The sequence below is a fragment of the Electrona antarctica genome (assembly GCF_951216825.1).
Source record: "Electrona antarctica genome assembly, chromosome: 12".
Classification (NCBI taxonomy): Eukaryota; Metazoa; Chordata; class Actinopteri; order Myctophiformes; family Myctophidae; genus Electrona; species Electrona antarctica.
The window spans coordinates 50,188,724-50,201,482 of record NC_136793.1 but is presented as its reverse complement, the minus strand read 5'-3'; the positions used below and the strand labels follow the sequence as shown (position 1 = coordinate 50,201,482).

The following is a 12,759-nucleotide window of genomic DNA, read 5'->3' as shown; positions in this document are numbered from 1 at the left end:
TCCCTATAGGGAGACGCCCGAGAGGCATCCGATTCCTAACCAGATGCCTGAACCACCTAAGCTGACTCCTTTCCAGGCGAAGAAGCAGCGACTCTTGTCCGAGTCTCTCTCGCGTGACTGAACTTCTCACCCGATCTCTAATTTCCATTAGAGATTAGGGACCCCCCCCAAAATAATTTGGCGACTCTTCCCCAGCTAGAGTTGTCTGTACTATGTGATTGTTATTTGCACTAATAACAACACTCAGAACAGCATAATGTTATCTTGAACAATCTCCTTCTCTTATCATATAAATAACATTCAGAATGCTCACGGGATAATCGGGCTACAATTTCCAATTTTAGCCATTTAGCAGCAAGAACAACACATATTATTCTCTTGCAATAGTGTCACCTTTTTGTACTGAATAAAACTAAAACAGAGAACACTGTTGTACTGTGCTGACATAAGAGCCAACACCCTGACTTACGTTATGGCCTATGTGTGATGCATCCGAGTGTAGTTTTGAAATGCAATTTCATTTCCTGTTTAAAAAAAAAATGAAAGAATTTCCTCTTTTTTTTTCTTACCCCCCCACACCCCACTCGTCTGCCTCTTTCTATCTCTCCAGCGAAATGACGTTCATGTTGATGTGACGGCGAGTTCCCTGGCAGTCGTCTCATCTCGGGCTGCCCTCCAGAAGTTCGTGGGAAAGAAAGTCCCTCCATCACGACGACGCGTCGAGGGGAAGGACCTGTGAAGAGAAAGACAGCTGACAAGCCCCTTCTTTGCGATAACAGAACGAGTCGAGGAGGACCGGTGCTTCGGGGGGGGAGGGGGGGAGCGGGCTTCACGCTGAGTTCAACAAACCGCTGAGCAGTGGTGGAGCTTCACATGAAGGATTAGCAGCTGTCCTAAACTGTCCGTCCGGGGGAACCTCGAGCAGTCCTCCTAACTTTGGAGATTTGGACTTTGTATTTAGTTGCTGCACAGTGAATCGAAAAAAGATCTAGATTCAGACACCTATATGCGATCTCATTTTGTGAAGAATCGTGGACAGCACTATAGTCGGGCCGTCCGATTCACTTTTTTTCCCTTTTTATTATTATTCAATATTTTCAGGGATTAAAATGAGAATCGTGTGAGAGTCGTGATCTCAATTCTCGTGAAAGGAAAATAAAAGTAAAATCGAGATTTCACATTTGAGCAAGAATCGATCGTGCTGCAGCACTAAGAGTGTTTTTTTTCTCCCCTGGATGTTTCTCGAGGTGCTGCTAGGGGAGTCGGGGGGGAGGGGGGGAGGGGGGGGGGGGGGGGGGTATATAGCCAGGAGGTTATAGGCTGAGGTGGTGGGATAAGGTCAGAGCCATCCCGCCAGCCAGCCCGCCAGCCAGTCCAGGCTGCAGATATGACCGTTGAGGAAAGGCTTCCTCCCTCTCCCCCGCCGCCAGTGACCTCGCCTCTCGCATCACCACCATCATCATCACCACCACCATCATCATCACCACCATCATCATCACCACCATCATCATCACCACCACCATCATCACCACCATCATCATCACCACCACCATCATCGCCGGCGCCATGTTTGACGACCCCGCGGTCGACGTGCTCTACATGGTGCTGGAGGTGCTGATCGCCGTGTTCTCGGTGCTGGGCAACGTGCTGGTGTGCTGGGCCGTGTGGCTCAACAGGTAACTTGATGCCTTCATAATGACTGATTGTACACTGATTGTACACACAATTGCTCACAACGCGTTGCGCTGCGACACGTTGTGAGCTTGTAGATCGGCTATTTTTCAGCATGCAACCAAGTGTAAATTGACTTATACTGGATCTCTTGTCCACTAGTCCCTTCCTAACATTTTAGTCTAGTTTGTATTTGTTGACAAAATTGTCACTATATTTAGTCTTAGTTTTAGTCACTGTAGCTTAGTTTTCATTTAGTTTCCATTTAGTTTTCGTCACTGGAAAAAGGTAGTCGACGAACAATTTTTGTCATAGTTTTAGTTGACGAAAACAACACTGTGACTAACCAACCCCCCCTTTTTCCCATAACGTTGATCAATAAATTCTTCTTTACATGCTCTAATTGTGCGGACTTCTTGTAAATGAACTTAAGCAATGCAGATGTTTTATAGCAATAATTTAACTCTTGAGAGTGTAAAATGAAAGCAAATGGACCCGTATACGGGTCCATTTGGTTAAATAGCAGATCTACAAGCTCGTAGATCTGCTATTTTTGAAAAATCGTGAAAATGTGGCGCAAAGTTCGAATATATATTCTTTCAGAATTTTTAACTCAAATCTTTGCTTCTGGGGGGGGGTCCCTGGAACAACATATTTTGACATGGGGGGGTCGGAGGCCAATTTAATATAATTTTTGGGGGTCCTTGACATGAAAATGTTTGAGAACGACTGACATAGGAACATAGGGTTTTTCTGACAACTGTCAGGATTTAGAAGACATTTGTAGAATCGTCCTCGGGTCCAAATGGGTTAAACGGATCGTTTTCATGTTTTTTTAAAAAATATTCTTCTCAACATGGCAGTGTAAATATATACAATACTGTACAGTATGGTAAAAGTGGTGAGTTATCCAGTATATGTTTGCTCTGCACTCGCTCCAACAGCAACCTGCAGAGCATCACCAACTTCTTCGTGGTGTCCCTGGCGGTGGCCGACATCGCCGTCGGCGTCCTGGCCATTCCCTTCTCCATCATGATCAGCATCGGCTTCTGCTCCAACTTCTACGGCTGCCTGTTCATCGCCTGCTTCGTGCTGGTGCTCACGCAGAGCTCCATCTTCAGCCTGCTGGCCATCGCCATCGACCGCTACATCGCCATCAAGAAGCCCCTCAGGTCAGTGCCATTGTGGCCCCGGAGTGCGGATAGCAGTGGTGGAAAAAGTACTTAATTATTTTTACTTAAGTAAAAGTACCAATACTGCAATTTAGAACTACTTCGTTACAAGTAAAAGTACGGAATTGAAAATGTACTCGAGTGAAAGTACAAAAGTATCGGCATCAAAATGTAGTACTAAAGTACTAAAAGTAAAAGTATTCATATTGCAGAATGTCCCATTTCACAAGGTCAAAATGTGTAGAAAATCTATTGAAAATAGCCGATCTACAAGCTCACAACGCGTTGTGTTGCGACGCATTGTGAGCTTGTTGATCTGCTATTTTCAAATGGCCGAAATGAATAGGGTTGAAGTGGTTAATGTATGTTTTCTAATCAAAATTTAAATCGCCAAAGTAACTAGTAACTAAAGTTTTCAAATAATTCTAGTGAAGTAAAAGTGCAAATTTTGCCTCTGAGATGTAGTGGAGTAGATTGGAAATTGGAAATACTCAAGTAAAGTACAAATACCTCAAAATTGTACTTAAGTACAGTACTTAAGTAAAAGTATTTAGTTTACTTTCCACCACTGGCGGATAGTATATCGTTGCTGTCGGGAGGAAACCCCATAACTCCATTTTTGAGGTTTTTGATTATTATTATTATTATTTATTTTCTTTGCATAAATCAGTGCTATTGAACACCCTTTACGTCTGTGTGATGTTTCGAAAATACTGAACCAATGGAAAGTAGTAAAAAAACGCTTGGGACAAAACCTCTTAACTCCGTTGAACCCTCAAACTGACTGCCAAAGCAGCTAACTCCACCACCTCTCCCCCTCTCATGACAATATATAAAGTCACAACACCAACTTTGATGAGGCTGTATTGCTGTGTTTTCAAAATATAAGGTTTTCTTAATTTCCTGAAAAATTTATATTTTTCATATGCTGAAAATGTTGGAGTTGGGTTGTTTCTTCCCGAACAGCAGAGATATAGTATAGGGCCTTCTGGCTGTCTGTGTGGAACATGATTAGTCACTTATTCTGCACTATATGCCTGCGTACTTATTTCTTCTTTCTAAAATTATTTGTAGCCTAAACACAACCTCATCTGATGTTTTTAATTCAAATGTTTCCGTCACGTTTTTGCATACAAACGTCTGGAGGGGGCTGATATGGCTGCCAGGAAACTCACCACATCACACAAACGTCATTTTGCTGGAGAGATAATAAAGAGGAAGACAAGAGGAGAAAAAAGAGGAAATTCTATTTATTTTTTTAAAACGGGAAATAAAATTGCATTTCAAAATACACTCTGCATCACATAGGCCAGGGGTTCTCAACCCGTGGGTCGCGAGTCTCGCGACCCCTCGGGGGGTCGCCAAATTATTTTAGGGGGTCCCCAAATTATTTTTAAAAAAATAAATAAAGATTTTTATTTTTTTTAAATTTTTCACGATTTTTCAAAAATAGCAGACCTACAAGCTTGTAGCGCGCCACTCGGTGGCGCGCTATGAGCTTGTAGATCTGCTATTTTTAAATAGCTAAATTATAACAATGCTTAAAACACCAAAAGGGGTTCCCGCCCAAAATGGTTTAAGGTTATTGTAGCAGTCAATTTATATTGGGGGGCGGGGCGGGGGTCCCGAGACATTGCCAAAGCATTTCCGGGGGTCCCCGGCCAAAAACGTTGAGAACCCCTGACATAGGCCATAACATAAGTCAGGTTGTTGGTAGACATTGCAGGGTGTCGGTAGACCAATGAATGGAAGTTTGGCTATATGCATTTACCTGTACAACAAACATGACACCAATTTGCCATATTATGTGCCATGATTAAAAGTAAAACTAAATAAAATAAAATAAATTGTAAAGTCATGACCCGACTTTCAACAGACCAGCTATCCTCACTGTACAATCTTTAATTCAAGTTATAATTCTGTCAAGTTAGGCTACCTATGAGGAATCCTGAATTTTCTCTCTTGCTTACAATCCTCTTTTTTTTTTTTTTTTTTTTACAATAATAATGTAAGTGTCTCATACAGTAGATGATTCATTTGATTACAATAGCTGTATTAAAAAGCAGGCAAAGAGCTGTGTTTGGCCACGTGCATGTCTTAGTTCCAATTAGCCCTATAGAGGGTATGCGTGTGACATCATCATCAAACCAGGAAGTTATGCAGGAACGCCTACTGAGTGGCAAAAAAAACTACTTTCTGGCCTTGACAGCCCATACATCCACACAGAAAAGTCATATCTAATTGCATTAAAACAACATTAAACGATGTTAAACTCACTTTGCATGTTGCTTTGCCACTCGATTTGCCACTCGATGTGCCATTCACTTTAAGCATGCGCATACTCTCTATAGTGAGTGACAAAACAACGATATCATTCCGCTTCGTTTATTTTTGGTAGTGAACATATATAGTATTTGGATCAGAATGTCTTGGGATCATGAGTGCTTCCAATTATAGAGTGTCCCATGAGGACATGTCCCCAAGGAGCAATAAAGAGGACTTTGCTCCATCTAAGTATAATGGCTGCATCCTGGTACAGCCCTGGACTTACAGCAGACTGAACCCTGCTCCATCTAAGTATAATGGCTGCATCCTGGTACAGCCCTGGACTTACAGCAGACTGAACCCTGCTCCATCTAAGTATAATGGCTGCATCCTGGTACAGCCCTGGACTTACAGCAGACTGAACCCTAGCACATGGCATGTAGAAGCTGCTCAGACAACATGTTGATGTTGGTTCACGCTTGTCGGTCTGGTTTACGTTTCCAAGGAGAGCCTGTCTGTCTACAAAATGCATAACTAAACCAGACAGTGGCCTTGTGGTTCGAGAGTGTCCGCCCTGAAACTGTGAGATCGGGGTGGGTTTGATCGACCAGTAGGTGCATCCTCTTGGTGTCTGCCTGGAGATACAGTTGGAGGCCATCGATATTGTCCTTTTCTTTTTGCTGAGGTTTGCGTGATCTGCGCAAAAGGACAGTTAACCCATTTTGGGCGGGAACCCCTTTTGGTGTTTTAAACATTATGTTATAATTTAGCTATTGAAAAATAGCAGATCTACAAGCTCGTAGCGCGCCACCAAGTGGCGCGCTACGAGCTTGTAGGTCTGCTATTTTTGAAAAATCGTGAAAATATTTATTTCAGAAAACTGGAGGATTTAGAAGGATTTTTTTAAATTTTGAGGTCAGGCATAAATGGGTCAAATGATAAGGGACAATATCGGTGGCACCCAACTGTATCTCCGCCAGGTGTTTTTGGACCGGCCTCTGTTTCTCTTCCCCTGGGGGTTCCAAGCCAGAGCCTCAGTGTCTGGTGGTATTTGACACTGGTTTGCGTAGTGTGTGCCCGATCCATCTCCATCTTCTTCTACTAGTGATGATGCATGCATGCATATTTACTTTAGATGTATTCTAAAGTAGATGTACAGTTGGGTGCCACCGATATTGTCCCTTATCATTTGACCCATTTAGGCCTGACCTCAAAATTTTAAAAAATCCTTCTAAATCCTCCAGTTTTCTGAAATAAATATTTTCACGATTTTTCAAAAATAGCAGACCTACAAGCTCATAGCGCGCCACTAGCTAAATTATAACATAATAAAACACCAAAAGGGGTTCCCGCCCAAAATGGGTTAACTGTCCTTTTGCGCAGATCACGCAAACCTCAGCAAAAAGAAAAGGACAATATCGATGGCCTCCAACTGTATTCATCTGTACAGTCCAGCATCTCCTGGGGTGCCTGGTCGCTCAGCCAGTGACCATTATTATGCTCCTTGTGCAAGGATCTGAGTTCAAGAACAACTCCTTGTATGTCTCCCCTCTATAGGCCGGGGTGACCAGATGCAAAGTATCGCCATGTGTGGGACAAGTGGAATGGGGGGACGGGACAGGGTTAGCAACGTTTTACTTATAAGTTGCTATTAAAAATGCCTTATGTCATATTCGACCATATAGGCCTAAAATTGCCTATCATTTTGTCATTGTAACTCCTCTGGCGTCTCACATTTTGTTTTAAAATGCTAATCTTGGTCATGGGTGGTATGGCCGACTTGGTACTGTAGCCTGGGGGATATTTCTCAGGCTTAAAAAAAACACATCTTGCAGGAAAAGAGACAATGAGAGAGCTTTACAACAGAAAGCCAACTATTAGGACTAACTATTATAGGGCATTTGAACACTGCTGCTTGCCAGTCACAATGTGGGACAGGGTCTCAATTTGTGGGACGCCCTGCAGACGCGTTCCACACCACCACAGGGAGTGCAGTGCCCGGCGTCGAGTCCGCCGGATAGCCGGTTGTCCAGAACCAGCACAAAAGCCTCTCTGCCCGGGATCTGGACCTGATCGCCCCATATATCTCCATATATGGAGCTGGCCTGTTCTGACATCACAATGATTGTTCTGACATCTGCAGTCGGAAGAAACACACCATTGAGAAAGTTGAAGTGATTTTTTGACAATAAATGAATGAATGAATTAAATCGTGTGTGTGTAGGTTCCAGCTAGGGGATAGTCGCCGACCCTGGAGTCTTTGGGGTGGACGTCGTATGGCGTTCGTCTTACGACGCCCATAGACGGTCACCCCCCCGGCAGGAACCTGAGAAATGTGAGCGGGGGAGAAAGTTGGAGAGAAGAGAGTTTTGTTTTAATCGTTTGTTCCACTTTAGCGATGTGAATGTAGGATTTCTAGTGCCGATAAAGCTCCTTTGAGGGGAGCAGGGAAAGGAGCTACTATGGAGGTGAATGGGGTGGAGTGCTCGGAGCAAAAATAATTTCATTGTATTTATACATATCTCCGCTGTCGGGAGGAAACCTCATAACTCCAAAATGTTCATTTTTCAGGAAATGAAAAATATACATTTTTCAGGAAATAAAGAAAGCCTTATATTTTTAAAACAAAGCAATACAGCCTCATCAAAGTTGGTGTTGTGACTTTATATATGGTCAATTATTTCCATGAGAGGGGGGAGAGGTGGCGGAGTTAGTTGCTTTAGCAGACATTTCGAGGGTCCAAGCAGAGGTTTTGTCCAAAGCACTTTTTACTACTTTCCTTTGGTTAGATATTTTCCGAAACGACACACAGTGCTATTGAAAGGGTGTTCAATAGCACTGATTTATGCAAAGTGCCTGTAGTAAAGTGGCTAGTGTGCGACGCAGCGAGGCGGGCCAAACATGGAGGATTCTGCGTGGTATTGGGTGGGTTAACTGGGTATACATGGGGACAGGTAGATTGGCGTGGAGGGCGGAGAGTGGCGTGAAGGGCAGGGTCAATCAATGTGTGTTTCCTGAACATCTGTTGTTCCAGCTCCATATTTGGGCATGCCTGACAAAGAACTCCATATATGGGCATAATAACTGGGTGGGGCCTGCATTTCCCATCTTGCATGCGTTCCAAGTAGGCGAACGGGGCACTGCTCTAGTTCTTTATGAATGCCATAAAATGCAGAAGCATGATGAGAAGAAAAGAGAGATCACCACCTCCATTTCGACCTAAATGTATATCATGTTCACTCGGTTTATCCCTTTGATCACATGCAGGGCTTTCATGCATGGGCTTGCCCGTGTGCATGACATGTATGTGTGTGTGTGTGTGTGTGTGTGTGTGTCCGTCTGCACAGCATCCCCGAGGCGGGGGCTTGTTGTTGTAGCATTAACCTTTGCACTTTAACCCATTTTGACCTGAGATCAGATTCTATAAAATGTCTTCTACATCCTGACAGTTTTCTGAAAAAGCTGTTTCTATGTCAGTCGTTCTTCTATTTTTCAAAAATAGCAGACCTACACGCTCATAGCGCGCCACTCGGTGGCGCGCTATGAGCTTGTAGATCTGCTATTTTTCAATAGCTAAAGCATGACATGATGCTAACAGCAAAAGGGGTTCCCGCCCAAAATGAGTTAACATCTGAAGAATGTGATAGAAACTGGCCAAACATCTCAGCTGCTCTCCCACACACTGTTCCTCAAAATAGAGCCTGGCTTCTGAAGAGTCTTTGGTGCCGTTGTGTTTGTTTCTCCTCAGAACTGGGGTGAAGAGGCTTCCCACACGGCGATATGTTTCGTCTATCATTAGCGTATATATATTATCGAGAATGTTGTGGTCCCCTGAGGTTACCTAAACCTGCAGGAAGGCAGTCGCACACTTTTAGCCTCGATGCAAGAAAACCGTATCTAATAAAGTGTTCTCGCATCTAGGGCTGCAGCTATTGATTGTTTTCTTAGCGATTATTCTACCGCTGTTTTTGTTTTATCGAATAACCGAGAAGCGCATTATTTTTTTTATATTTCTTAAAAAACACGATTACATCAACAACTTGAATTGTTACACCACTTGAACCCTATTTTACACTTTGTCGCACAATGGTGTCGTGCAACAATAATTACAATGTACTTACAAGCTCTTGTGAACTTGTAGGTAAGCTTTGGAATGAGACCTCAGCCTCCGATACAAGCTCTTGTGAGCATGTGGATCAACTATTTTAGCTATTTTCTTAAAAAGGTGTTGAAATTCTTTGAAACTTGTCACATGACATGGCAAAAATAGAGATTGATTACTATAATGGATCATTTGATACAATTATCAATATTTGTTTATAATCAATTTCATTGACGAGGTTGCACGCCTTACTTGCATTGTTACATGGCTGCGAGTGTGCAACTACGATACTGTTCTTCATACAAATATGTTCTCCATGGTCAAAAACTCTCCAATACTGGTCTGTGTGAACTTGAAGGAAATTAGTGTGTGTGCGTGTGTGCGCGTGCATGCGTGCGTGCGTGTGTGCGTGCATGCATGCGTGTGCATGCGAATGTGGGGGGGGGGGGGGGGGGGGGTCTAAAACATGAAGACATTTCAGAATAACAAGCCGTACGTAAAATCCCTTCTTTCAGGTACAACAGCCTGGTGACCGGCCGGAGGGCAAGAGGCATCATTACCATCTGCTGGGTTCTGTCTATCATCATTGGCCTGACCCCCATGATGGGCTGGCACGGGAGCGCCGGCCCTCCCAGTGTCAACTGCACGGACTCCGCAGAGTCAAAGTGTCCCGCCGGCCTGACAGAGTGCCGGTTCGAGGCCGTGGTGGACATGGAGTACATGGTCTACTTCAACTTCTTTGTGTGCGTGCTGATTCCGCTGCTGCTCATGCTGGCCATATACCTGTGCATCTTCATGGCGGCGCGCCACCAGCTGAAGCTGATCGAGCTCAAGGCCTTCCACGGGAAGTCTCGCTCCACGGTGCAGAAGGAGATCCAGGCGGCCAAGTCCCTGGCCATCATCGTGGGGCTGTTCGTCGTCTGCTGGCTGCCCCTGCACATCATCAACTGCTTCACGCTGTTCTGTCCAGAGTGCGCGCGGCCGCCCCTCTGGATCATCTACGTAGCCATCATCCTGTCGCACGCCAACTCGGTGGTGAACCCCTTCATCTACGCCTACCGCATCCGCGAGTTCCGCCACACCTTCCGCAAGATCATCCGCCGACACATGATGAGGCGGCGCCGGGATCTGTTCGACGGCAGCAGCGGCAGCCGCGGCGGCAGCAGCAGGCGCACCTCTGTGCACAACAGCAGCATCACGGACTCCGTCAGACTCGAGGCCAACAACGGCCTCGGTCCGGACATCTTTGCGGAGCCGAACAGCAGCAGCAGCAGCGGCAGCTGTGAGAACTCCCTCGCTTGTCCTGCGTGTCACATTCCCCCCACGCCACTGGGAGGTGGTCTGGCGGCGGTGTCCCACCCATCGCTGTCCGTTATTATCCCGCACAGCCACAGGGTGGGCCCGTGCCCCGCCGCCCCGCTGCAGGGCCTCCGACAGACACCCCCCCCCACAGATCATACCACAAGTGAACAGCCACAGAACGGGGATCAGCAGCAGCAGCAGCAGAAGAAGGCCTGCCCGGGAGCTTCAGAGGTTGTTGTTGGAGTAATAAAGGAGAGACAGAGCCTCTACTCTGTCAGTATCACGTCACTGTTCCACAGGCAGAGCGGGAACACCTGTAGCAGCGAGCTAACCAAGGTGTCCTGATACAGTATGTACGGGACACGCCTGGCTACTGCCTTTCCCCTTATTATCCCTATAAACTTCTTTGCCTTTTTTTTTTTTTTTTTTTTTTTTTTTTTTACTATTTTGAAAAACATTTCAAATTTGAACTATTCAAAAATGTTTTTCGAAATAGTAAAAAAAAAGAGAAAAAAAGACAAGACAAGACAAGAAGTTTAGGGATTATTCGTCTTAGTCTTCGTGCTAGGACTGTCGCACCTCCAACGGTGCCCACGATGGTCTATTGCATGGCAGAGGGGCGTCCAGGCCTATAAAAACCTGACCTATTGCATGGCAGAGGGGCGTCCAGGCCTATAAAAACCTGACCTATTGCATGGCAGAGGGGCGTCCAGGCCTATAAAAACCTGACCTATTGCATGGCAGAGGGGCGTCCAGGCCTATAAAAACCTGACCTATTGCATGGCAGAGGGGCGTCCAGGCCTATAAAAACCTGACCTATTCCATGGCAGAGGGGCGTCCAGACCTATAAAAACCTGACCTATTGCATGGCAGAGGGGCGTCCAGGCCTATAAAAACCTGACCTATTGCATGGCAGAGGGGCGTCCAGGCCTATAAAAACCTGACCTATTGCATGGCAGAGGGGCGTCCAGGCCTATAAAAACCTGACCTATTGCATGGCAGAGGGGCGTCCAGGCCTATAAAAACCTGACCTATTGCATGGCAGAGGGGCGTCCAGGCCTATAAAAACCTGACCTATTGCATGGCAGAGGGGCGTCCAGGCCTATAAAGACCTGACCTATTGCATGGCAGAGGGGCGTCCTCTTCCCTGAGCCAGGCCTATAGAGCGCCGTAGTCCCGCCCCCTACCAGGGCCCAGGAAATGATTCCCCGTTCATTTTCCTCATAGACATTTCAAAAAGTATTTATTTAAAGACCTTTTAAGCCTCGTATAAAGCCAACTCGAGTTGTGACAAATCATGACAACAAACACAATTTTTCGGGCCGAACAAACAGTTTTTCTTCTTTGTAATTATCTGTTTGGTCCAAAATATTGTGTTTGTTGTCATGATTTGTCATAACTCGAGTTGGCGTTGTACAACGCTTATAAGGTCTTTAAATAAATACTTTTTAAAATGTCTATGGGGAAAATGCATTGGGAATTATTTCCTGGGCCCTGGCGTCGTCATGAAAGGGGGCGGGACTGCGACTCTATAAACCTGACCGCATACCAGAAAGTAGGTTTTGCTGCAGCAGGGTCATCACTAGCTGGTGGGGACCACCACCGGTTCATGGGTGTTTCGGCCCTTATCCAGAACGTCTCCTTGGTGGCGGGCGGGGCAGTGAACAGGGACGTCTCTCGTCTGACATTCCCTCCCTGCAGCGCGAGAATAAGGCACCTCGCGCCGAGCGCGCACGACTTTTTGTAAGCCATGAGAGTGAAACGTCCAACGTCAACTCAAACAAGTGGAAGTGGTGGTCTTCTTATAGCCAGTACTGAATCATGAACGGGGATTCTTCTACTCCCAAATACTTAAAGGACAACTTTAGTTTTTTTCAACCAAGGTTCATGTTTTAGGTTGTTATTAGAGAAAGTATAAAATATATTTTTTCATTTGCTGCTGTCTTTCGTTTTAGGGATTTTAGCTATTTTTTACAGGGGGGAGGGGGCATTCGAACATGGGGCTAAATATATATTTTTTTACAAACTTTTATTGCGATTTATTTTTTTATGATTTACTATAGTCCTACTAGACCCCAAGAAATTACATCTGGCCACAAAGGATCACAGGATCTACTGAATGTGTCAAACTGACATATTGAGCCTATGACACACAGTGTGGCTTCCCCCCCAGTAGGCCTCCTTTTACATTCAGTAGATCCTGTGATTTTCTGTGGACAGATGACATGTCCTGGGGTCTAGTAGGAC

At 45.2% G+C, this 12,759-nt stretch overlaps 1 protein-coding gene across 1 annotated transcript; it reads left to right on the top strand.

Annotated features, from left to right (window-relative positions):
- Positions 1-1,360: 1,360 nt before the first annotated feature.
- Positions 1,361-10,857, top strand: LOC306934447 (adenosine receptor A2b-like; the record flags this gene model as incomplete). The annotated part of the gene is made up of 3 exons (XM_079517016.1): positions 1,361-1,676; positions 2,616-2,843; positions 9,726-10,857. The coding sequence occupies exons 1-3, from the start codon at positions 1,567-1,569 to the stop codon at positions 10,855-10,857; spliced, it is 1,470 nt and encodes a 489-aa protein (XP_079373142.1). The 5' UTR covers positions 1,361-1,566.
- Positions 10,858-12,759: the final 1,902 nt, after the last annotated feature.